Source organism: Phacochoerus africanus, chromosome 1 (genome assembly GCF_016906955.1).
Source record: "Phacochoerus africanus isolate WHEZ1 chromosome 1, ROS_Pafr_v1, whole genome shotgun sequence".
Taxonomy (NCBI): domain Eukaryota; kingdom Metazoa; phylum Chordata; class Mammalia; order Artiodactyla; family Suidae; genus Phacochoerus; species Phacochoerus africanus.
This window is the reverse complement of record NC_062544.1, coordinates 59,689,527-59,716,063: the sequence shown is the minus strand read 5'-3', so window position 1 is coordinate 59,716,063 and position 26,537 is coordinate 59,689,527. Positions and strand designations below refer to the sequence as shown.

The window sequence follows — 26,537 nt, the reverse complement described above, 5'->3', positions numbered from 1 at the left end:
GGTTAATTCCTCTGATAACTAGTCCCTGTCCAGAGTCCATAGGGGATTCTGGCCATCTGTCATCTCCTCATTTACATAAACTCAGTGTGGTTGAAAGGGGCTTATTATGAATAACAAAAGATGCTTCTCTGGGCCCTGTCATTCAGGAAATTCCAGGGGCTTTAGATGCTTTTGTGCCAGACAAAAACCAAATATATATTTCTTATTATAGCACAATATCATGATCTATTTAACTGACCAGCCCTATCTTTGGACAGTAGATTGGCCAAGATAACTTGTGAAGGTTCCTTTTGTTGCTTGATTTCAATTTGGTACCATTCAGCAGAAGGATGGAGCTGGGGAGAGAGGCATTTTCTTCTGGATTCCCAAGAGCAATGACATGAAAAGTGTTTACTAAACACATATTTTGTCCCATTTTGTGACTGGCCATGGCATTTCCGGTATAGAACATAGCACTGGATAGAATAGTTATATTGAAGAAGAGAAAGGGACTGTCTTCATGGACAAATTTTGGGGTTAATACATTTAATTAAGTACATTTCACTTATTAACTAAATGTGTTTTTTTTGGGGGGGTGGTGGTGTTTTTTTTAACTTTTTACCATTTCTTGGGCTGCTCCCACAGCATATGGAGATTCCCAGGCTAGGGGTCGAATTGGAGCTGTAGCCACCGGCCTACACCACAGCGATGCAGGGATCCGAGCCGCGTCTGCAACCTACACCACAGCTCACGGCAACGCTGGATCCCTAACCCACTGAGCAAGGCCCAGGATCGAACCCACAACCTTATGGTTCCTAGTCGGATTCGTTAACCACTGAGCCACAATGGGAACTCCTATTAACTAAATTTTTGCATGTGGGCAGCCATGTTCTTTTGGCTGCTTCTTCTCTAAGAGAAAAATAACTTGTGGCTTACACTGAGGAGAGACTATAAAACTGAGTCCTGCTGAAACCCAGTTCCTCTGCCACGTTTCTGATTAACCTCTTTATGCAGAACTTTCTTCCCTTTCTTGTCCCGTTCCTATTTCCCTCAGGATTGAGGAGCATCCCAGGTAAGAGGGGATTGAAAAAATGGCAGGACCCTGCAGGGTGCTCCCACGTGTAAGAGCTTTGCTGTGTCCCCCATTTCTTGTTTGTAGGAAAAAAGGCTTCAGCCTCTTAGATCTTCTCTGAGTTTCAAAGAACAGACTGAAGCAGTTACTAATCAGGGAAGTGAAGGGGTACAGAGCAGAGGAAAAGCAGTCAAGAAACAGTAGTTTGGCGATAAAACAGAGTCCTAGTTCCTCCTGAAGCAACGTACACAACAGTCTGATCTGTGCCGCAGACTGTTGTGTACCGCAGGTGGAGGGTGTTGACTACTTTCTGAGATGCCAGACTGGTCTGAACCAGAAGGTAGAGGATTCCTGGAACACCACTGAGTTACCTCACAACCAGCCAATCAGAAGGAAGCCACAACCCCTACCACCCTCACTCCAAAAACTGCCTTTCAGAGTTCCTGTCATGTCTCAGTGGTTAACGAATCCGACTAGAAACCGTGAGGTTTCAGGTTCGATCCCTGGCCTTGCTCAGTGGGTTAATGATCCGGCGTTGCCGTGAAGCTGTGGTGTAGGTTGCAGACGCGGCTCAGATCCCGCGTTGCTGTGGCTCTGGCGTAGGCTGGCAGCTACAGCTCCGATTCGACCCCTAGCCTGGGAACCTCCGTATGCCGCAGGTGCGGCCCTAATGAAAAACAAAAACTGCCTTTAAAAACTCTCCTCTGAAAGCAGAGTTCCCATTGTGGCGCAGCAGAAATAAATCTGACTAGGATCCATGAGGTTTCAGGTTTGATCCCTGGCCTCGCCCAGTGGGTTAAGGATCTAGCGTTGCTGTGAGCTGTGGTGTAATTTGCAGATGTGTCTTGGATCCAGCTTTAGTGTGGTTGTGGCCTAGGCACAGCAGCTCCAGTTTGACCCCTAGCCTGGGAACCTCTATATGCTGCAGGTGCAGCCCTAAAAAGCAAAAAAAAAAAAAAAAAAAAAATCTAAAAACAAAACTCTCCTCTGAAAGCCCTGGGGGAGTTTGGGTCTTTTGAGCATGAGCTACCTGGTTTCCTTGCTTGGCTCTGCAATAAACCTTCCTCTGCTCCAGACTCCGATGTCTTGGTTCGTTTGGCCTAACTGGGCACTGGTGCACAGACTTGGGTTTGACAACAGAGGTAAAAGAGAATTTTAGACCTCCAGGGATATGCCATTGACCTTGCCTTCCAATGAGTACTGGATGGGGACTCTTTCTTGCTATGTCCTACGGAAACTGAACTCCCTAAGGATCCATGTGTAACTAATTTTAGGGAGCCCCAGCAATCAGATTTTTCTCTACCTAAGATCTGAGTGACTTAGAGGCACTGAGAAGGAAAATCCTTTCATGTGGGCTTTCTTTGCTTAAGCATTTTCACTCACGTCCTCTGAGATGTAATATCCTTTTGATCTTCCCAATCCAGTTTTAATTTGCTCAGTTTAAGTTAGGGAAGTATCGTAAAAGATGACACTAATACTGCAGCATTTAGGATAATGTAGGTGGGAATAAAGGGTCCTCAATGGCTTCAGGAAACTTTTTGTTTTGTTTTGTTTTGGCTTGTAAAATGTAGTCTGGGGGATATAAGCTGCAGTCTGTTTCTTGGTGCTTGGTCCATCTTGTTCAGTAAAGCTTGCTGTTCCTCTAACAAATGCTTGTTCCTTGGGCAGTATACTTATTAAGTTCCCCTTCCAGGAGTTCCTGTCGTGGCTCAGTGGTTAACGAATCCGACTAGGAACTGTGAGGTTGCGGGTTCGATCCTTGGCCTTGCTCAGCGGGTTAAGGATCCGGCGTTGCCATGAGCTGTGGGGTAGGTTGCAGACGCGGCTTGGATCCCGCATTGCTGTGGCTGTGGTGTAGGCCGGTGGCTACAGCCCCAATTGGACCCCTAGCCTGGGAACGTCCATATGCTGTGGGAGTGGCCCAAGAAATGGAAAGAAAAAAAAAAAAAAAAAGACGAACAAAAAAAAAAGTTCCCCTTCGGTAGGAGGTCTGGTTTGTAACTGAAGATAAAACCTAATGTCTTCTTTGTGCGGAAGCTGATTGCTGTGGGAGAAGCGTGAATGAATGTTCTTTCTTTGTTAAAAAATATTTATTTAGAGACCCTTCATGTAGCACTGCACTGCTCTGTATGATAGCCACTGGCGAGTAGCCCTTGAAGTCTGAAATTAACAGGAAGAATGTGGTTCCTCAGTCACACTGATCACATTTCCAGTGCTCACGAGCCACATGTGGCTAATTCAAGAGTGGTATTTGGGGCCAGATGATTCCATGTTGGGGGGAGAGGGCTGTCCTGTGCACTGTAGGGTATTTAGCAGCCTGGATGCTGTAGCCCTCCCTAGTCGTGACAATCGAAACTGCCTGTAGAGGTCGCCACATGTCCCCTGAGAGGCAGGGTCACCCCTGGTTGAGAATCACAGGCCCAGTAGCTGCCATTTGGGACAATGAAGATATAGAACATTTCCATTACTGCAGACAGTACTGTTCTAGAATAATTCCCAGCAGAGTTTGGTCTGGGGCATTGTATAGATTAAACCTTTTAAGCTTTAGAGGAATCACAGTGGTCTTCTAGTCCAAAGCCTTGGGCAACTGAGGCACAGAGGTTTTTTGTGTGACTTGAGGTCCATGGCATGTAGGTGTCCATCTAGAGTTCTGGGCTTCCTACAGCCTAGAGGACAGACTTCTGATTTCCATTCAAACCTACCTCCTTCTTGGACTCAGTGAAGGCCGTGGGGGAAGGAGAGAGTCCTGAGAAATGGGCGGGGTCCAGCCCTGAGCCTCTCAGAGAACCACATTGCTGACTTGAACGTTGGTTGCACCTGTTTTACTCCACCATAGCCTGTGGCTTTCTCTAAATGTCCTGCCTGGAGGCCAGGGTTGGAGGGGGAGTGCTGGGGACATCTGGTAGACCCTCCCTTGCTCTCTGAGAGGGCACCGTCTTTATTGGATTTCCCAGTTCTATCAGTGCAGACAAATATGAGCACACTTCTGGGCCCATGGAAGAGTGTATAGTCCTGTAAATGATTCCCTCTTGTTAGCATTTAACTCTTCAGCATCTTCTCTGTGTCTTCCATGGATCACCATGCAAGTGGTCCATGGCAAAGCCTTTCATATGAATTGCCTGGAGATTCTTCGGCACAAGGAAGCATAGGCCCACCCTAGAGACCTGTCAGTAGATAGTGTTGAGAAGGGGAGAACATTCTCTTTCAGGGTAATGATATACACAGCTGGAGGGGCCAGAAAGGACACTTAGTAAGAGGTAGGGTGTGGGGGTGTCTGGAGGGCAGACTGGGCCTGCAGAATTTCCCAGGGGCTTGGATGTGTCCCAGGATCCTTTCTCCGTCCGTGAATCCCTCATGCCCTATACACCTCCCAATGACTCTTCCATCACTGAGTTTATTCTCTCCTCTGCTCTAAAATCTTCAATGGCTCACTACTGCCTTTTCACATTGGACACTTCTTAGTACTCAAGGTTCTTTTTGCTGTCATATTGAGACCCTTTCTTTCTTTCACAGGAATAGAAACCTAGTTGTCATGCATCTGAAGGCTTTATTGTTACAGCGTTTCGCAGAATTATTTTGTCGGGGCTGAGGCTCCTGGGGGCTGACGCTTTGCTCAGGGCTGTTTGATGTGGGATAGCTTGTGGAGGAGGAAGTTTTGTTTCTGGTGATACTCCATTGAGCGCGAAGACAGCTACTTAAAATCAGCAGCCAACTCAAAACTCTGAGTCCAGTAAACAGACCTGACAGAGTGCTAACAAAAGCAGGTGAAGAAGCGTGCGTGCCTACACCCTCAGGTAACCTTGGGCTGGTGGCCAGTTGGTTCTGTAACACCATGAGCCCAGTGAGCTGCGGACCAGGTCGAAGGTCAGTGTTCTGAGGAACCAGCTGGACATAAGCTAATGTGTAAACTGGCCTCTTGGTCTTTTTAAGTTGAGTTGTCTTCCCCGTTTTAGCTGAAAGACGTTGCTTTACTTCAGAGTTTGGTGTCTGGCTGCTATTTCATCAAACTGTGGATGTTTTCTTTTGGGAAACCAGTCTTTCTGGGTGTCTCCATGGTGAAGGGAAAGGTATTTTTTCAAGTAGCCCATTTGGGGGCAGGTGCTGATTTGAGCCACGGGAGGCTGGGGAGCAGGAGGACCAAGGTCCTGCTGGCTGGGTGGCCATGGTCACGGTCACTCACTAGCTCTGCGTCTCTCTTTGCTCCACAGACTAACGAGTGGAACAAGAATGATGACCGGCTGCTGCAGGCTGTGGAGCACGGAGACGCGGAGAAGGTGGCCTCACTGCTGGGCAAGAAGGGGGCCAGCGCCACCAAGCATGACAGCGAGGGCAAGACCGCGTAAGCTAAAGCAATTGTCTTTTAACTGCCCCTTCTGGGTTCTCACCATGTTCCCTGGAATTCTCAGGATCCCTAGGGGAGCTTTGCAAGTACATCTATGGGGGACTTTTGGGCAATTGATGCGCCCCCCACCCTACCCCAACCCCCTACATTGGAGTATGTAAGAGGATATTTTAGTCTAGTTCCTTTCTCTTCAAGTTCCAAATTACTCATTTGGGCTTTACCTTGAATGGCTGTACTTGTTCCCAGGTGGAACCAAAGATCTCACCCAGCTTGCATCCACTTAATTGATAGGTGGGGAACGAATTCTTTCCCCGATTAGAAACAGCATAAAAGAGAAAGTTATTTTTTTTCATAACCTTTAAACCTTATTATTTATATTATTCCTTTTAAAACCCCTTCCTTCACATGGATCTGTAAATACATAAGTAATGAGTTTTGCTTATGACTTGCCATATGCTGTACTCTTGCCCACCATAATTAAAACTGTATATCTAAGTATTTCTATGTCTGTCTGTCTATGGGGTGTGTATTTGCTTGTTTATTTGTATGCATCCATCCTTTCTCTGGTCATATTATAAATTATTGACTTTATAGACTTTTCATCTGGACTCCATCACTTAGGAGCTGTGCAGTCCTTGAACCCCAATTTCTTCACTATACAGTGGAGATGATAGCATTCATCCACTAGGGTAGTTAGGAGAACAGAACAAGAAACTGACATTTGTTGGTTGCCCTCAGAAGCAGGCTGTGAGGTGGGGATTTGAATGCAAGATAATATTTACAGCCCATGGTCCCCTGGAGCACACACAGTAGGAGTGTCTGGGATAATGAGCGTGTAGGGACCTTAGCCTAAAAAGCATGTTATCGACAGGTTACTGCTCTGGGCAACTGAGACTCATTCCCACTGAGAACGTCTGGGAATCTGCCCAGACTTAGGGCAGGGGGTGGCCAGCTATGGCCCACTGTCTGTCTTTGTAAATAAAGTTTTATTAGAATGCAGCCATAGGCATTCCTTCAGCCTTGTCCGTGGCTGCTTCTGTGCTGCAAAGGCAGATTTGAATAGTAAAGCAAGGACAATAGGGCCCACAAAGCCTAAACATCCTAACTAGTTCACTTACAGAACTAGCTTGCTTACCCCAGGTTTAGACTATGCCTCAGAGTTAATCCCGCTGAAGGGGTAAGGAAACTGGGGTATCTACTCCTGATCCCCTGTCCCTCCAAGGTTGAGTGTTGCTCCTATGGGCCATGACACTCATGGCCAGAATGTGTCTGAGAGGGCACCCATAGCTATAGGTACTGTTCTTACATCGCTGCACAGCACCATGCCCACAGTAGGCCCTTGATAGAGCCAAGTCCCTTCCCTTCTTGACCTAGGTTAGTAGTGCTCAGTCCTGGCAGCTCAATCCTGGCAGTTCCAGCCCTAGAATCTCCTGGGGTGCTTTTTTAAAAAAATTGGTGCCCACCTCAGATATTTTGAATCTTTTGGTCTAGGGAGAGGCCCAGGAATCATTATTTTTTAAAGTATCCCATGGGGGTTCAACCAGAGAGAACCATTATCTGGAAACTAGGTTGATTCTTGGAGTTCCCATCATGGCTCAGCATAAATGAATCTGACTAGGAACCATGAGGTTGCAGGTTTGATCCCTGGCCTTGCTCAGTGGGTTAAGGATCTGGCATTGCCGTGAGCTGTGGTGTAGGTTGCAGACACGGCTTGGATTCCTTGTTGGAATGGCTGTGGTGTAGGCCAGCAGGTACGGCTCTAATTCGACCCCTAGCCTGGGAACCTCCATGGGCCGCGGGTGAGGCCCTAAAGACAAAAAAAAAAAAAAAAAAACACCTAGATTGACTCTAGATTGAAGGATAGCTATCAAGCATACAAGGCACACTGTCAGAAGATTGTTACATTTTAGCAGGTATTGCCCATTTAACCCCTCTTCTCAGCACCTATTGATCCCATAGCATAGGCACCCACCCTGCTGTTTTGGGAGCTTCAGGATGGCTTATGAGGCTGAGCTTTATGTAGGGACCAGGCTAGTTGGTAGACAAAGGGAAGAGGAGAGCATTCTTGTTCATGGCAGAGCCTTGTCCTCTGGGAGCTGGGCTTGTCCTCTCTGCCAGTCACCCCAGGCTGAGCACCACCCCACAGTCTGGGTTTGACCTCCTCCTTGGCAGAGGCCTGTCTCTCAGGTGTAGGCACAGGGCCATATCCCTGCGAGCTCTGACTCAGTTCTCAGGACGCCCAAGAGTAGGGGGCTTTGGGTGTTGGCTGATACTTTGTTGTGTCACTTGCCAACTCAACAGTTAGGTGACTTTTTGTTCTTATCTCTCTTGGACTCTAGATTGTAATTTCCTTGATAGAAGGTCCTCTGACCTTGTAGTTTGCTGCTGTAATTATATCATCTAGCCATCGGCTTTCTTTGTAGTGGATAGTCAGTAAATATTTGTTGGATGTGTCAGTTAACCTCTTCCCATGATGCCAGTGCTGTCTGAGGCACTGTGGCAGAGGTCACACCCCAGGCCTGTCTTGAGGTGTTTGGTGGCAGGCATGGTGCTTTAGTATCATTTGTACAATGATACAGCCTTCCTGGCTCTTCCCCCTCTCATTCTGGCTTTGCAAGGTATCTGTACAAGACAACCTTTTATAGCTACTCCAGAGGAAGGGGACAGAACTGTTTGGGATAGTTTCATCCAAGACAAGACTCACTTTAAAAAGATGGAAAAGTTTGGATTAGCAGCTTCACCACAATCGTGATCACGTTTATCAATCTGTGCCATTTCTTTTAAGACATTTATTATTATAGAGTAGCTGGCCAGACTCTTTTGTCTTCTCTCTCTCTCTTTTTCAGTATAAAATATACATATCATAACATTGACCACTTTAACTATTTTAAAATATACATTTCAGTGGCATTACGTCTGTGCAACCATTGTCATCATCTCGTCCCCAAATTTTTTTTCCTCACCTCAAAAGAAACCCATACCCATTAAAGAGTGACATTCCTCAACTTCCCCTTCCTCTTGCCCTGGCAACCACTGATCTGCTTTCTGTCTCTATGAATTTGCCTGTTCTGGCTATTTCCTATAAATAGAATCATGCATACAGAGCCCTTTGTCTCTGACTTCTTTCACTTAGCATAATGTTTTCAAGGTTGGTCCTCATTGTAGCATGAGTCAGTATTCATTCTATTCATGTTCAGCTATAGAAGTGCCCACAGCGGTTATTAAAAAAAAAAACAACACCTCCATTTGGAAGATGCTAAAACTAAGGCCTACATGATACAGCTCTCCCTGAATTAACTCTAGAACCAATTCTATCATCTGTATCTTTGCACTTACAACCCACCTTTGCCTTCAGTGACACTTAAGTAGAAAGCTTGAGGAACTCTACAGAAAAAGAAGAGAGGAGGTCATTATTTTTTTAAGTCATCATCTGCCAACATTTAACTTCTCTGCTTGAGCTATTCCTTTTGATGATTAAAACTATTAACTGATAACCATAAGAATGTAGTTTTCAAAGGCACTGTGGAATTAAGTCTATCTGGCTTCACATTTTCATTCACATCTAATAGTCTTGGTATTGAGAACAAGGCGGGGGCTGTGGGGTGGGAAACCATCTCTCCTTCCCTCTGGTACCATGTGATTTCTGGGGGGCCAGGCGTTCTGTTGTCACAGGGAGCCCCAAGCAGGGCTCTTCCCTTGGCTTCAGCCTTCCCGCTGCTGGAAGCCTGCACTCATGGATTCGGGTTAGTCTAATCTGTGCCTTCCTGCCTGAGTGTACCTGTGTCTCCTTCAAGCTCCGGAGACTCCAGTGTTCTTGGTTCTGTTCTTCCCAAATGCATTGGTGTGGTAGCAGGTGAACTGAGAACTGTCCTAGCAGCCATCCTGAATTGATGACAGACCAATGCGGTGCATCCGTCGTGCTGGAGCTCTGGGCTTCACCCAGCCCCGTGGGGCTTGCAAGGCCAGTGTTTGTTGGTGGACGGGTTATCGAATGTTTTGCACGTGTCTCCAAAGGGTATGACCAGATCACACAACTGAAAGTTAGGTCCTTGACAGGACTTGCCTCATTCTCTGTCTGCTCGTGAGGGTTTACCCTTTGATTTATTTATCTTTTTATTTATTTTTATTTCTATGGCTGCATCTGTGGCATATGCATTCCAGGCCAGGGGTCGAATCAGAGCTGCAGCTGCAGGCCTATGCCACAGCCACAGCAACATGGGATCCAAGCCACGTCTGCGACCTTCACCCAGCTCACAGCAATACCGGTTCCTTAACCCACTGAGTGAGGCTAGGGATCAAACTTGCATCCTGGAGTTCCCGTCGTGGTTCAGCAGAAACGAATCTGACTAGCATCCATGAGGATGCAGGTTTGAGCCCTGGCCTCACTCAATGGGTTAAGGATCCAGTGCTGCCATGAGCTGAGGTGTGTGGGTCGCAGACACGGCTCAGATTCAGTGTTGCTGTGGCTGTGGTGTAAGCCAGCAGTTACAGCTCCGATGCAGCCCCTAGCCTGGGAACCTCCACATGCCGCGGGTGTGCCCCCCGCCCCCCCCAAAAAAAACCTGCATGCTCATGGATACTAGTTGGGTTCGTAACCCACTGAGCCACAACAGGAAATTTACCATTTGATGTATATACACCTCCATATCAGAATTGGTTTGGAAGCGCTTTTCTAAGAGTGTTTGGGATAACCCATTTCGTCATTTTGCCTGATAATGCACAAAGTGTTCTTACTGTCCGACAGCCTAGCATCCTGATCTTGGCTTTCCAGGACCTCCTGGTGGCCCTGCCCAAACTCAGCTCCCTGTTCTCTCGTACTTCCTTCCAGAGGAGGTGGCGCTGTCTGCTCCCTGCCCTCCTTGCACGGAAGCCCATCCATATGTTTGCCCCAGGTTCTCTGGCTCAGAATGCCTTCCTCCCCGATGTGCTCAGTCTTTTGATTTTTCTTCTCTTTGAAATACTAGAATCTTGATTTAGAGCTTGATGTTGTTACAAGAGCAGACACCAAGCTTTAAGAAGATCTTTGTTTTCTGCATGACTTGAATTTCTTGCAACACGCAGAAGCTCCCTGAGGACAGATATTGTGTGATTTGGGTAGTTGGCTTGGTCTCTCCCACTGTTCAGGCACAGAAGAGGCATTTGGCTGGTACTGGTGGAAGTGACCTTGCAGCATGGCTCTTATGGAGAAACCCACTGTCTTTGGTGATATCTCACAGAGAGCTGTTGGGGTGAATTAACTAGATGTCCAGGAGGAAAAAAGCTGTCCTGGTGAACATCACAACCTGGCGCTTGCCTCTCCCAGCTCCAGTGCCCTTGCAGTAGAGAAACACTCAGCCTTCACTACCTAGAGAGCCAGATGACCCAGAAGGTCCCAAGAATGAGGGCGCCCTCTTGGCAGACATTCTCCAGAAGCCCCATAACCCAAGGTCAATAACCAGATGGGTGGTTTGGTAATTCCTCAGACTTTTCAGTTTCTTCCTGGAACATTTCCTTTAGGGAGAGATAAGAAACCTTGTCTGAAAATGCCCTCCCTCTAAAACACTGATCAAAGAGAGGTTTTCGAAAAGCAAAAGCAAGTGGATGAATGGAATTCATTTCGGAAAGAGTGCAAGAAGAGCGGTGCGTCGGGTCAGAAGAGAAGAAAATAGAGCAGGGCCACGAGTTGCAGCTGTGGTTGTGTTTATGGAGTCTGGCTTGGCTTCCCTTGGCCCATCTGTTCTCTTTCCACGGTGGAGGTGAGGCAGTGGGAGGGTGCTGTTGCCTTAAGACCTCTCCCCATAGCACAGTCTAATTGTTTCAAGATGGTTTGCCCCACATTTGGATGTGCACTCAATTAAAGCTGTGTGTGTTTGCTTTAGGAACAACCAGACTAAATAAAATCACTGCTGGGACTGTCGTTTTAAAGAAATACCACCCAGGCATGTGTGTAGAGAGATAGATACGTATGTTGTCTGCATCCAGAGCCCACGTTTCAGAAACCTGATCTTTTTTTGGCTTCGGAAACAAGAACTTGCACGAGTGTTTTTAGATGACTCGGTGGAACGTCCCTATAAAATAGGGGAGGGGGGCCATCCATGAATTCTGCAGCTCAGGATGAGAAAGGGCTTCTCTGGCCAGTGACTTGCTTACTATGCTTTGCCTCTTTCTGTTTTCTCAGAATAGGGACAGAGCACTTCAGCCTTGGAAATCAAGACCTTACCACCTGGTCGCCTTCCTCCAGGTCCTCTCACACACGGGTGCCAAATTCATTTTCCTGAAACTACTGTGTACTTTATGTGTCACTGCAGCCTCCTTCCCAGCAAAATCGCCTTCCAGGCAAAGTCACCCTGTGTCCCGTCTAATATTAAATCCTGTTAATATTTGGCAGCAGGATGAACAGAGGCTATGACGGCTGCATAGCCTCTCTACTCTGCTTTTGGTCAAGCCAATTTTTGAAGGTGACGGAACATCTGTCCCAACCGTGCAAATGTCCCCCCAAGCGTTTGCTTTTAGTTGGGAGGTACTGCAGTGTTCCAAACTTTTTTGCTTAAAATGTCCCAAAATCTGCCATAAGCACATATAAAAGGAGGAGAAATTGTGGTCCTGTCTGTAAGATGCAGAGTATCTGACTGAGAGGACAAGACCAGTGGACGTGCCGGGGCATCACCACGTGCTAAATCATAAAATATTAACTGGAAGGGGTTCAAGATGGGATGAGGTGGCGGAGCACCATGATAGCGAAGGACCGCTTCCTGCCTGAGCTGTGCTGGAAGGCACGAGAGAATGGGTTAGAGGATGTGGGTGGGGGCAGGGGAAGCGGAGGACCGAGTAGATGCTGGTAACGGCGTGGATGGAGGTTATCCCCAGTTGAAAAGAGAAACGACACCGTGGTCATGGTTTCCTCCCCTTCCTTCTGAGCTTATCCTGGCAGTTCAAGGTCAGGGGCCCACTTGATACTACATCAGTGGCTCTCCACCTGACTCCTAGTAGAATCACCTGGACAGCTTTGAAAAGTGCAGGGCGTCCCCCTCAGAGATACCTGTGTAATTGGTGTGAGCTGCAGTCTGGGCATGGGGTTGTTCCAGGGTGGCTCGAATGATCAGCCCAAACTGAGAACCACGGCGCTAGGCACTCTGCACTGAAACCCCAGGTTCTGAGGCCAAAGCTTCCCAACATGTTTTTGCCCCGTGATGGGTCCAGGTGGGCTCCCACCAGGGAGCCTGGGTGGATTTTTTTCCAGCATACGCACGCACATGCACACACACACGTACACATGAGCTTGTGCATGGAAATAAAATTAACTGTTCTTTAGAAGGAATATTTGTAACCAGGGACGTCATACAAATTGATGAGAATGGATTTAGGGATTAAGAACGACACTGATTAAAATATTGGTGGGATCACAGGCTTTTCATTTAAAACCTGTTTGCAAAGCTGGATTAAGTAGATTGAGAAGGAAGGATTTTAGACACTCGCATGGCTCATTGTTGCCCAGGGTTGCAGCGGTCTGGCTTTGCCCCTCCTCCCGGGCCTCCTGACCTGCCCTGTTTGCAGAGGTCAGGAGAGCCTGGGAAATGGAGTTGGCTGTGAGCAAGGGCGGAACAGGGGCGGATGGTGTGGCTGTCAGCTCACTTGCACAGTGACCTCCTCTCAGTCCAGGAGGGCAGAGAGCACCTAGGGCGGGAGGTTCTCATGCTGGCCACCACCGGACGGTTCCAGGGTTGAGGCCCTTGAGGTCGCTCAACTTGTGTGGGCCCTTTGGAAACACTCCTGCTTCTTCACCTGTGTCCCTGAAATTCACACCTTCCAAAATGTGCCCCCCCCCCCACATTCGTTCCTGTTGTGGCTCAGCAGGTTAGGAACCCAAAACTAATATCCATGAGAATGCAGGTTTGATCCCTGGCCTCCTTCAGCTGTAGCATAGGTTACAGATGTGGCTTGGATCCAGTGTTTCTGTGGCTGTCGTGTAGGCTGCAACTGCAACTCCGAATTGAACCCTAGCCTGGGAATATCCATATGTCTTGGGTACAGCCCTTTAAAAAAAAAAAAAAAAAAAGGCCACCCCTCAACTGCCCATGCTACTGAGTCTTAGGTGTCATTCAAGGCCTGTCTTAAATGTTTGCTGTCTCTTTCATGAAGCTCTTTAACTACTTTCCAAAGTAGCTGAGCTTGCTGTTAACCACTGCCTCTCTTAAACCATCTCAGATGTGATGGGTCTTGGTTACTTACCTGTGTATTTATCTTCTCCCTGTTTTTAGACCGTCAGGCGTAGAGCTCAATCTTACCCAGTAAATAAGACAAAGATTGTTATTAATCGTGTTAATATTGAGTGCCCACCTCTGGGCTAAGGGCTTTCATTGTGTCCTTCATTCAACAGATGATTTGTTCTCTCACCCCCTCCCCCCTTTTTTTAGTCTTTTTGCCATTTCTTGGGCCGCTTCCGTGGCATATGGAGGTTCCCAGGCTAGGGGTCCAATCGGAGCTGTACCCACGGGCCTATGCCAGAGCCACAGCAACACGGGATCCGAGCCGCGTCTGCAACCTACACCACAGCTCACTGCAATGCCAGACCCTTAACCCACTGAGCAAGGCCAGGGACCAAACCCTCAACCTCATGGTTCCTAGTCAATTCGCCAACCACTGCGCCACTATGGGAACTCCCGTCTCACCCCTTTTAAAGACCACGTCCATTTCCCTCAGCTATTTCTCATTGGATGCTCTCCGTCATCCTGGAGTAGTTTGTGAAAAGTGTGGGTCAGGAAGATTTGGGGATTGGTACGCATCGTTCGTTCGAGGCTCTACGTACCAGAGTCTGGGGGATGGGGGTGTCTGTTGTAAATATAAGGGACAAATCTTTTGCCCAAAAGAAGCTTTCATACTGCCCAAATGCTGTTTGCAGACTGCCTTTGTGAAACTGAATCATAGCGAAGAAAAAGAGCTCCCGCTTAAGAGTCATGGGGTTCTTAGCTCTGACTATGTGATCTTTCATCTCAGCACCTCCTCCCGCCTGTTCCCAGGAGATCTTTGTCCCCAGAAACAGCACGGCTGATTCCATTCACACATCGTGGGCACTTGAAGGACAGTAATGCTGTTTTTACAGCCTTTCTTTTATGTCAGTCACCTTTTATGACAGCTCTCTGAAACACTGAGTAGGAGAAGGCTACATGTTTCCATTTCTCAGTTCCTAATCAGGCAGGGATCAGTGTCCCTGCTGCAGCTGCCTTTGAAATAATTGAAAGCCTGGCAGGTCCGGCACTTCCCTGCCTGAGGCGATTGGGCCCATAGCTGATCCCTACTAGTAGAGGAGAATTTCATATTTCAAGGCTTTTTTGACTAGAATCTGTGAGACAGGGATGCATTCCCTACCCTCAGATTATAATCTGCAAAGGGCATCCGAGACTATTAGTATTAAGGATTGTCCCACAGAAATATTCCTTGTGTGGCGAAGCCTCATTTGAGCTCAGTGACCTCATTAGAATGTAGATGTTGGAACAAATAAAAGCCATAAGACCACTCATAGGTGCAGTTGGAATCAGACTTGTAGAGCTGAAAAAGACTTCAGTGACCAGCTGAATAAACTGTGCCTGGTGACTGTGGGTGACTTGATTGTCCCATTCTTAGGGATGGCAGGATTGAGACCAAACCCAAAGAGTCCTGACTTTTGGTTCCTGCTTCTTCCTACTTTGCCAGTGGTCCTAAAAATTGAACATGCATCAGAATTACCTCGGTTGGGGGCGGAGTGGGGTAGGGCAGGGGAGGGGGGAACTTGTTAAAACACAGATTGCTGGGCTCCTCCCCTGAATCTGGGCAGGATCCTAAGAATCTGCATTTCTCACAAGCTCCCAGGGATGCTGCATGTCTGGGGGGGCCCACACTTTGAAAACCACTAGATGACATGATGTTGGGAAGCAAAATCCAGCTTATGATGACACCATGGAGGACCCAGCTTCTCTCTCAAGCACCTATATCACAGCCTGAGAAAAACATGGTCGTGCCAGTTTACAGATGTGCCTTAGTTACAGTAGACTCAGACACTTCAGATGAAAATAACAAAATCAAAACTAAAGATTTATATTATTCCCCCCCCCCAAGAAAAAAACCAGTCACTTCTCTGTGCTAGGACAGTTGCAGTAGGCAAGACAAAGTCCCTGCCCTCATGGAAGGCATGGACGATATAGACTTACAGGGCGGACACACAGTCACCAGGTGCCTCGGTAATGCATCAGGAGGGCTGAGGAAAAAGCGGCAGCCAGGGGCCCCTTTGAATAAACCTGGGAAAGAAAGGCCTCTTTGAGCAGAGCCTTTCATTTAGCAGATTCCTGGATGGAATGAGGTGCCAGGCCACACACTTTTCTGGAACGGCTCTCCTAGTGGAGGGAACAGCAAGGCAAGTGCCCAGAGGTGCTTGATGGGCCCCAGTGATGGGGAGAGAGCCAGAAGGTGGGGTCATTGGGGGAGCCAGGACCTCCTCATGTAGAGCCTGCTGTGCCAAAGGAAGGATTTCGGATTAAATCCTAATTCTAAGATACTTAAGTTCCCTGATTTGTTTTATTATGATTTAATAGTGTTCTTCCCCCTCCAGAAAGATGTCTTACGAAAGGAATGCAGTTGAAGCGTAGGCGATTTTAGGTGTTTGGGAAATGCTGAAGCTCTCAAAGGATTAGGAAGAGCTGGTTGTTATCAAGAGGTATTTGAATCTCCTTGACCGTGGTGACCCCTCTCTCGGAAATAAAGGGCTTGAAAAGGAAAAAAGGGAGATAAGGTTTTAGCAGAGGGGAACAGCTCTTAGAATCAGGGCAGAGCATTCAAGTCCTCATCTTTTTTTTTTTTTTTTTTCTTTTTAGGGCCACACTGGTGGTATATGGAGGTTCCCAGGCTCAGGGTCAAGTCAGAGCTGTAGCCACCGCCCTACCCCACAGCCACAGCAACATCAGATCCGAGCTGCTGCGTCTGTGACCTACACCACGGCCCATGGCAACGCCGGATCCTTAACCCACTGAGTGAGGCCAGGCATCGAACCTGCATCCTCACAGATGCTAGTCAGATGTTTCCGCTGCGCCACGGCAGGAACTCCACGTCCTCATCTTTTACACATTTCCTAACTTCTCTCAGCCTCAGTGTCTTCATCTGTGAAATGAAGTGGTAGGGCCAGTTTAATCCTTCTGGAACCTTCTAACACTCTGGGATTCTGGGTGTGTCTCATGCTGGTAGGGTTTGGTGTGTGGTTATTTATTTGAGGTTTGCCTCATTTGAAGAGTGAAGACTGGTTGCAGAAGCAGTGGAAGGGATTGGAGGTTGATGGCGGTGGCCCGCCTATTGTGTTCCCAACTTCGCAGGGCTGACCAGCTCTTTTGGGATCAGGAGTTGGGGTGCTCGTGAAGGGTGCCAGGAAAAGTTTGGTTGGAGTGAAATCACCTATGAACGAATATGCCTAAAGAACATCCCAAGTCTTCTAAAAAGAGCCTCGTGAGTTTGTATTTTCTCCAAATGTATATTTCACCTAGCAGTCAGAAACCAGAAGAGCTGTGCTTGTTATTACTCTGATAGAACTTGCCTGGCCAGCCATCATGGGCTTGAATAGCAACAGTTCAAATCCCCTTCGGGGTAAGACCCTTGAGAAATATCTCAGCCTTGTCCTTGCACAGCTTGCTAAGTGGTTTTGTGGAAATGAAACCCCTGTTGAAGGGGTGCTTGAACTACATTCTCCATTTGAGACCACTGGCAACCCTGATCTGCCCCACTGAGAAGCATGTATTTACTTTTGGGCCAATACTTCCCTTTTTTTTTAAGTTTAAACTTTGTTTCTTAGGAGTTCCCTTTGTGGCTCTGCGGTAATGAACCCAACTAGTATCCATGAGGATGTGGGTTCAATCTCTGGTCTCACTCAGTGGGCTAAGGATCAGGCATTTGCCATCAGCTATGATGTAGGTTACAGATGTAGCTCGGATCTGGCGTGGCTGTGGTGTAGGCTGGCAAATGCAGCTCTGCTTCCTCGACTCCTAGCCTGGGAACCTCCATATGCCGTGGGTGCAGCCCTAAAAAGACCAAAAAACAAAACAAAACAAAATAACAAAAATATTAAAAAAAAAAAAAACAGAACAAACTTTGTTTCTTAAAGAGCAGCGCATCCACTAAGTTTTATTATGTGATGTTTCCCAGTTTGCAGTGATTAAACAACTAGTGCAGCTTCTCAGCTTGATGATGAAGAGCCATTTTTGCAGGCAGAATGCCTAGGTCAGGATCCAAGCCCTTGTCCTTATTAGTCCTGACTTTGGGCAAGCTTCCTTGGCTTCTCTGTGCCTCAGTTTCCTCCTCTGTAAAATGGGGATGATGGTAATTACCCCTCCCAGAGGCTGGTCGGGGGATGTAATGAGATAAGTCAGCACTAGGGCCTTGTGTTTCCATAGATCAGATGCTCTTACTATTGATGCTGATGTTTTTTTTGACGGCCCAACATGGCTTAAGAGGTGAGGGAACTGAAGGAAGTACCTCAGCTACAGTGACACAGCAACAAAACAGCAGGCCAGCTGGGCTGTCCTGTCTCTTTCTGCTGGTTCTTCCCTCTGCGCCTTCAGGCTACCACCCAACTGCTGTCCTGGGGTCCTCAAGGTCTTCTTGGTCTTCTCTTGGGGGTGGGGGTCAGGCAGAAGAGAAGGAGGGAGGGGGGTCTGGAGGGGAGGGAGAGGAAGAAGAAGAAGGGGGGGGGGTTGGGAGCGAGAGATCAATCGGGAGCCACAAAACTCTTAAGCCCAGAAACCTTGGGAACTTTCCAAGTGACAAAAGCAGAGAAATTCCATATATCAGTAGGCAGCAAAGGGATCAAAGGAACAGGATGTAAATCTTCAGGCCGCTCCATTTGTGCCTCTTAGTTACCCCTCTGTGGAAGGACCCAGCTGAGTTTTGTAAGCAAAGCTAGACATTTCCTATTATAATGAAACTTAAAATAGCACAGATTCCCTCTGGGTGGAACACATGCACAAGCTTGCTTTCAAGGCCAAGGGGATCATGCTTTCAAAAGAACTTTGAAACTGTAAGTGCCTTGGTAAAAATGAAGGTGTGAGTGTCCTACCTCATCCTCCCTCTAGAGCAGTGCTTCCCCAAAGCCATGTGCACATGAGTCAGCTGGGAAACTAAATGTAAACCTCAGCTTTTGAGTCAGTGATGTGGGCTGGGGGCTGAGCGCTGCATCTCTCATGAACTCCTGGTCCATGGACCATTCTGAGTATCCAGGACATAGGCTATTGAAGTGCTGTCACTTTGGCTGCACGAGAATCAGGACGGCCACCCTGCTGTCTCCCTGAGCCGTGCCTAGTGTCCCTGTCCCTAGGGCAAAAGGGTAGATAAAGGTTTTTATACCCCTCCCTTCTCCACTGAATTCTTGACCTGTTTAAATGAAGAGAGAAGCCAGAGAGTCCCTCATAAAATACATTGCCCGTAGCCTCTGGAGTGACACTTCTTGTCTTTAAAAGGAGAGGCCACACTTTTTAATGAGGAGTAAAAACCTGCAGAGATAAAGCTGAAGGATGTTCAGACTTTGGTTTGCATTCACTCATATTCCTCTAAGGGGAAATTTCAGCTGATAATTAAGCTGAAGTAGCTCCCCCCAAGGGTTCATTAAGAAAGCCTTAAATGTTTCTTCTGTGGGCAATTTAGGTGTAATTAAAATTCTCATCTCTGAAGTTAAAATTTGCCAGGCGAGAACAAGGCTTGGCTAGGATGTGGACAAATTCTATCCTTCATGTTGTTGCTGGGGGTGTCCATTGGTGCAGCAGCTTTAAAACAGTCTAGCATTTCCTTGAAGACTTTAACACGGTTACCATGTGGCTCAGCAATTCCATTCCTGGGTCTATACCCATTAAACTGAAAACAGATGTTCATACAAACACTTGAACCCAAAATGTTTCAGCAGCATTATTCATCATAACCAAAAAGTAGAAACAATCCAAATGTCCATAACCGATGAATGGATAAATAAAATGTGCTTTATGCATCCAGTGGAAGGAATGGAGTACTGCTTTGTGCTACAACATGGATGAATCCTGAAAACATGCCAAAGAAAAGAAGCCAAGTGCAAAAGACTGCATATTATATGATTCCATCCTGATGACATGTCCAGAATAGGCAAATCCATAGACACAGAAAGCAGATTAGTGATTGCCAGAGGTGGGGGTAAGGGGTTGGAGCATGGGCTTGAGGAGTGAACGCTAATGGGTATGAGGATTTTTTTTTTTTTAGGTTGATGAAAATGTTCTGGAATTAGATAGTGATGTTGGTGGCACTACTTTGTTTTATACTCAAAACAACTACATTGTACATTTTAAAATGAAGTCACATGCCGTAAAATACATTTCAATGAAAAGATTGGAATCTGCTCATGTTTCTTCAGTCTTTAATTTGTTTTAATTGAATTATAGCTCTGGAGTTCCTGTTGTGGCGCAGTGGTTAACAAATCCGACTAGGGACCACGAGGCTGCGGGTTCGATCCCTGGCCTCGCTCAGTGGGTTAAGGATCCAGCATTGCCGTGAGCTGTGGTGTAGGTCGCAGACGTGGCTTGGATCCCAAGTTGCTGTGGCTCTGGCGTAGGCCAGTGGCCACAGCTCCGATTCGACCCCTAGCCTGGGAACCTCCATATGCCTTGAGTGTGGCCTTAAAACCAAAAAGAAAAAAAAAAAAAAGAAAGAAAAAGAATTATAGCTCAGCATCATGCATTTGTTTAAATGGTCATCACAAAATTTCTCAACCTGGGCACTGTTGACATTTTGTTGTGTTGAGTTATTGACGGATTAGACTAGGGAACCGTGTGTTGTGGGGAGATGTTCTGTGCATCATGGGATGTTTAGCAGCATCTCTGGTCTTTACACTTTAGATCCCAGGAGAATCTGTCTACCCCTCCTCTGTGAATAATCAAAAGTGTCTCCAGATGTTGCCAAATGTCCCCTGGGTGGGGGCAGAATCACCCCTAGTTGAGAACTGCTGGTTTATCTTGAGTCTTCCTACCAAAAGCCAAGATCCATGAGGATTTTCTTTTATTCACCATGTGTTTCTCAATACTTAGAACAGTGTCTTGCACATAAACACCCTCATATCATAGTATATATAGGAGTGAATTAATATGTATATCTATAGCTGGAGTAGTTTATGAAAATATATAAGCATAGACCTAGATGCCCACCTGCAGTCCAGACCAGCTCCCACCAGGCACCTGGACTGCCACCCTGAGGATGCCCGCTTTTACCAGTCACTGCATGAGAAAGGAAACCTACTCACTGTCATTTCCAAATCCAGGTTCTGTCAGTGACTCATTGCAGTTTCCCACCCAACCTTACCCAACTTTCCACTTGAGTATTTTATTAAAATTTGGCTCTGCTGCTCGTTCACATTCAGAGCCTAAATGCTAATGACTTGTTGCTGCCAAACTCTGCCTTGGGGATTATCACTTCTGTGGAAGGTGCCAAAATGTTAGCAGCTCAAGTGTGAGCATTAGACAAGGCTGGTCTTGGATTTTTTTTTCTTTTTCTTCTGTCTGCAACTGTCTACAACTCTCTTTTTCTGGCGTTCCTCCTCCTCCTCTCTTTTTTCTTTTTTTAAATTAAAGTGTTGTTGATTTACAGTGTTGTGCTTATTTCTACTGTACAGCAAAGTGACCCAATCATCCATATGTATACATTCCTTTCCTCATACCATCTCCCATCATGCTCTGTCCCAAGAGATTGGATATAATTCCCTGTGCTGTTCAGTAGGCCCTCATTGCTTTTCTAGTCTAAATGTAATAGTTGCGTCCACCAACCCCAAACTCCCTGTCCATCCCACTCCTTCCCCTCTCCCTCCTCTCTCTTTTTTTCATTGCTTCCACAGTGGTGGTTCCCACCTAATCTCTGCTAGCCTGTCTTTTCTGAACATTGAGACAAATCCTTTTATTAAGCAGCGTGTCCCAGACTCTGCCTTGCCTTGTGTGGATGCGGCTGTAGTGATTGGTGACATTTTCTTGGGTGTTTACTTCATGCTTGATGTTTTGCTACATACTTTAACATATACCCCATTTATTCCTCACAGCCCATTTTACAGATGCGGAAACTGAGATACAGAGAGCTCTTGCCCAGGATCACGCATTACTGATAAGCAGCAAAGTGCAGATTCACACCCAGTTAGTCTGAGCCCTTAAAGATTGTGTCTCGCCTCTCTGGTATCCTGCTTTGTTACACTTTATCATTGGACTACCCATGTCGGTCCCTCCTCTACGCTTTAGTAAAGCTGTAAGCTTGGAAGTTTTGTTTAATTGTTAAAAATTGTGGCCATTTAGAATAAGGACCAGATTTTCTGAAGTTAAAGCTGTAAAATGACTGGATATCCAGATGCAACACACGATCATGTAATGTTCCCACCTTGCCCTTCTGTGCAAGGGCATTTACTCCACTCATGATTAAGAACTTCTTCTAGGCACAGGGCTGGGGATATGAGAGAGGGACGACAAGGCTTTCTTCTCCAGCAGCTAAAGGCGAATTGACAAATTGATGCCGTTCTTTTTGCTGGTTGTTGGTTGGGTTCACGTGTAAGGTAACTAGATTGAATGCATACGTGGTACGGAGCTGGGCTGGAGCTGGGCTGTTAGGAACCTGCTGACAGAGTCGTCTGATTGTAATATCTGTGCTTTATTTCTTCTGCATTTGTACAGCTTGATTGCTTTTTTTTTTTTTTTCTTTCTTTTTAGGGCCTAACCTGCAGCATTTGGAGGTTCCCAGGCTAGGGGTTGAACCAGAGCTACAGCTGCCAGCCATGGCCATGGCCACAGCCATAGCCATGCCAGATCCTAGCGACATCTGCAACCTATACCTGCAGCTCACAGTAATGCCAGATCGTTAACCTACTGAGTGAGGCCAGGGATCTAACCTGCATCCTCATGGATACTATTTGGGTTTGTTACTGCTGAATCACAATGGGGACTCCTGTACAGCTTTCTTAAAAACAAAACAGGGGAGTTCCCGTCTTGGCGCAGTGGTTAACAAATCCGACTAGGAACCATGATGTTGCGGGTTCGGTCCCTGCCCTTGCTCAGTGGGTTAACAATCCGGCGTTGTTGCCGTGAGCTGTGGTGTAGGTTGCAGACGTGGCTCGGATCCCGCGTTGCTGTGGCTCTGGCGTAGGCCGGTGGCTACAGCTCCGATTTAACCCCTAGCCTGGGAACCTCCATATGCCGCAGGAGCGGCCCAAGAAATAGCAACAACAACAACAAAAGACAAAAAAAAAAACAAAAAAAACCAAAAAAAACAGACCTAAATCAGTACACTGACCATGTGGGATTTCCTTAATGTGATGATTGATTTAGCAAACTCAGATTATAGATATTTTGTCCCAGGATAGATAATGATTTTCTGACTAAAATTCTATAGCAAGGATATATGATTAAATAAAAGAATACTTCAAGGGTATCAGTATTTAATCAAAATGTTCAGTAGATACCAAAATAACTATGTCTTGATAGTTATTCTTTCTTATTTTATATTTTGTCTTTCTAAATCTAGCCCACAGATTTTTTTTTTATGATAGAACATGGTATACAATAGTATATGTAACGTATATTGTAAAATACATTTTAAATACAGTAAGAGAAAGTATAGAATATAGTATAAGGTATTGAGGATTTTACTAGACCTTCTTTTCTTTCTATCATTGCTGAAGAACCCTTGTTATTTCTCTGGATATGCCCATAGAACTTTTAAGTTTTCCCAGTTTTAGGGGTTCCTGATGTGGCTCAGTGGAAACAAACTTGACAGTATCCATGAGGACGCAGGTTGGATCCCTGGCCTCTCTCAGTGGGTTAAGCCGCGAGCTGTGGTGTAGGTTGCAGACATGGCTCAGATCCCGAGTGGCTGTGGCTGTGGCTGTGGTTGTGGCGTAGGCCAGCAGCTACGGCTCCAATTTGACTCATAGTCTGGGAACCTCCATATGCCTGGCGTGTGGCCCTCAAAAGCAAAAAGGAAAGAAACGTTTTCCCAGTTTTAGAACAGTCGTATGATATTTGTGTGTGCCCATATGTGTTGTGGATGAAGTATTGGTTCTTTTTTCAAGATCAAATCCGCAGTTTAAAATCTGAATGACAAGAGTTCCCTGGTACCTTAGCTGGTTAAGGATCCAGCACCGTCCCTGCTACGGCTCTGGTCACTGCTGTGGCACGGGTTCCATCGCTGGCCTGGGAACTTCTACGTGCCATGGGCACGGCCAAAAACAAACAAAAAATCTGAATCATAGCCTTTCTTTTTTGCATCATGGGGCATTCTAGACTGAGCACTGGCGCTTGTCAGTTGTTTTTCTTATCCTTGGGGCAGTGTATCTTAAACCTTTTAAACTGGCTCCTCCTTTGGCCTCACACTATATCTGAAAACTCTTTTGAAGTCACACATCATATTCTGTATAATTAAAGTGATTTGACACATTCTTCTTCAAAGCATGTTAGCCAAAAATGCCCAACTATCTTAAATAGTCAATTAAATTTCATGCAGAGTTGAGATGCTTTTTTATGGCAGTGGGTATGACGTACATTTATTGTATTAAACACTAGGATGTACCATGGTGAAAATACTTAAGTTATAAAAACCGAAAACAAAACCCTAGAGAACAGGTTGAGTGTCACATACTCAATGTACATATATATAACTTACCTACATTAATCCTGCCTCCACATTGGTCTCCTTAGGATGTCTGGGCACCAACTGGTTCATCTGAGAACTTTCATTAAAGTAAAAGGTCAAATATTTCTTTTTCCACTATGTCCTGTATTTCAAGAAAACTAAATTGTCATTGAGGGGATTTTTTTTCCCCCCTCCGGAAGAATTCCAACAAATAAATAAAAAAGAAATAATAGATTAGACTGCCACCATTTTACAAACCCCAAATCAAAGGATAATCCAAGTGGTGACTGTCAGCGCTTGCTCATATCACAGAAAATGAGCCAACTGATACTGTATGTCTCCAGTAACTATACACGACATCACTTTGGAAGTAGCCTTCCCAAAAACTGAACCTGTATGAAACCAAGCCTCTAGACCTAGTTACAATATGTTGACTTTTTTTTTTTTTGGATTTTGATTTACACAAATAATTTTAAAATGATTACCTTTATGAAGCCGTTGGAAATGTGAACACCAGTGCTTAAAAGTTTGGCATTACTGAAGAATTATCGTTAAATGTCAGGTACGGAGTTCCTGTCCTGGTGAAGTGGAAACAATCCAACTAGCATCCATGAGGATGCGGGTTTGATCCCTGGCCTCGTTCAGTGGGTTAAAGATCCGGCATTGCTGTGAGCTGTGGTGTAGGTCTCAGACATGGCTCATATCTGGTATTGCTGTGGCTGTGGTGTAGGCCGGCAGCTACAGCTCCGATTGGACCCCTAACTTGGGAACCTCCATATGCCTCAGGTGTGGCCCTAAAAAGACAAAAATAAATAAATGTTTCAGGTGTGATAATAGTATTATATTTTTGTAAAGAGCTATTGTATGTGAGAAATATAGAAATATTTATGAATGAAATGAGATTTGCTTCAAAACAAAAATGGCTCATAAGAATATAGATGAAATAAGATTCACATTGAAGTTAGACTTGGTATAGGATACAAAGGATTTCACTGCATTATTTCTACTTTGTAAAATGCTTATCTTTTAAATATATGTATAGAAAAATTTCGAGATGAAAAATATAAATGATAATCCAGTTGTGTGGGGGAAGGGTTAGAGAGGGTGAATTTATAGATTAAATAAGATCTGTGACCTTGAGATGTTGTTCTTGGTTGCTTTTTGTTTTGGTTTTGTTTTTAGCTTAAAAAAGATACGTAATGAACATAGAAGTGTATTTATCTTTAAAGTAGTGTTTTCATTTTCTTCAGATGAGTACCCAGGAGTGGAATTGCTAGATCATATAGTAGTTCTTTTTTTTTTTTTTTTTTGATTTTTAGGGCCATACTTGAGGCATATGGAGATTCCCAGGCTAGGCATCTAATCAGAGCTACAGCTGCTGGCCTGTGCCACAGCCACAGCAACACCAGATCCAAGCCACGTCTGCGACCCATACCACACACAGCAACACCGGATCCTTGACCCACTGAGCAAGACCAAGGATCAAACCTGAAACCTCATGATTCCTAGTTGGATTCGTTTCCGCTGTGCCACGTTGGGAAGGCCTGTGTTTTTCATTTTTTGATGACTCTCTGTACTGTTTTCCATAGAGGCTACACCAACTGTAGTCCCACCAATACTGTACTAGAGTTCCCTTTGCCCCATACCTTTGTCAGCACTTGAGATTGGTTGTCTTTTTGCTAATAGCTGTTCTGACAATTGTATCTTACTGTGGTTTTGATTTCCATTTCCTCGATGAGTGATATTGAGCATCTTTTCATGTGTCTGTTAGCTATCTCTATGTCTTCCTTTGGAAAAATGCCTGTCTAGATCCTCTGCCTATTTTTTAGTTTTTTTTTTTTTTTTTTAAACATTGAATTGTATGAGTTCTTTGTATATTTGGGGTATTAACCCCTTCTCAGATTTGTTTTTTGCAAATATCTTCTTTCATTCAGTAGCTGGTCTTTTTGTTTTGTTTTGTTTTTTGCTTATAGTTCTCTTTCCTGTACAAAAGTTTTTTAGTTTGCTTAGGTCCCATATGATTATTTTTGCTTTTTGTTTCCCTTGCCTTAAGAGACGTAATCAAAAAAATATTACTAAGATTGCCATGAAAGAGCATATTGCCTAAGTTTTCTTCTAAAAGTTTTCTATTTTCAGGTCTTACCTTTAAATCTTGAATCCACTTCGAATTGATTTTTGTATATGATGTGACAAAGTAGGCTAGAGGGCTTCTTTTGCAGGTAGCCATCCAGTTTTCCCAACACCATTTGTTAAAGAGGCTATCCTTTCTCCATCATGTATTCTTGCCTCTTTTGTCATAGATGAAATGCCCATATACATGTGGGCATAAATGGCTGTCATCATTGTCTGTGTCCCCAGGGTGAGCTCCAGTCGTCTCCTGCCTCTCTGGGAGACTCTCCAAGATCAGCAGGTGGGCCTGACCCAGGCTTCTTTCAATTTACTTCTTCTGCCCTGGATCCCAGAGCATATGAGATTTTGTGCACATCCACAGCCCTCTGCTCCTTCTGATAGTAAGCCTGCTGGCCTTCAAAGCCAGAT

The 26,537-nt window shown here is 45.7% G+C and overlaps 1 protein-coding gene across 4 annotated transcripts in view; it reads left to right on the top strand.

Annotated features, from left to right (window-relative positions):
- RAI14 (retinoic acid induced 14) overlaps window positions 1-26,537 on the top strand; it is a 168,257-nt gene that overhangs the window by 100,821 nt on the left and 40,899 nt on the right. For all 4 annotated transcript variants that reach the window (XM_047767344.1, XM_047767330.1, XM_047767338.1 and 1 more), the window contains one exon: window positions 5,260-5,390. In XM_047767344.1, coding sequence (XP_047623300.1) covers window positions 5,260-5,390 — 131 coding nt within the window. The remainder of the gene's footprint in view (window positions 1-5,259; window positions 5,391-26,537) is intronic.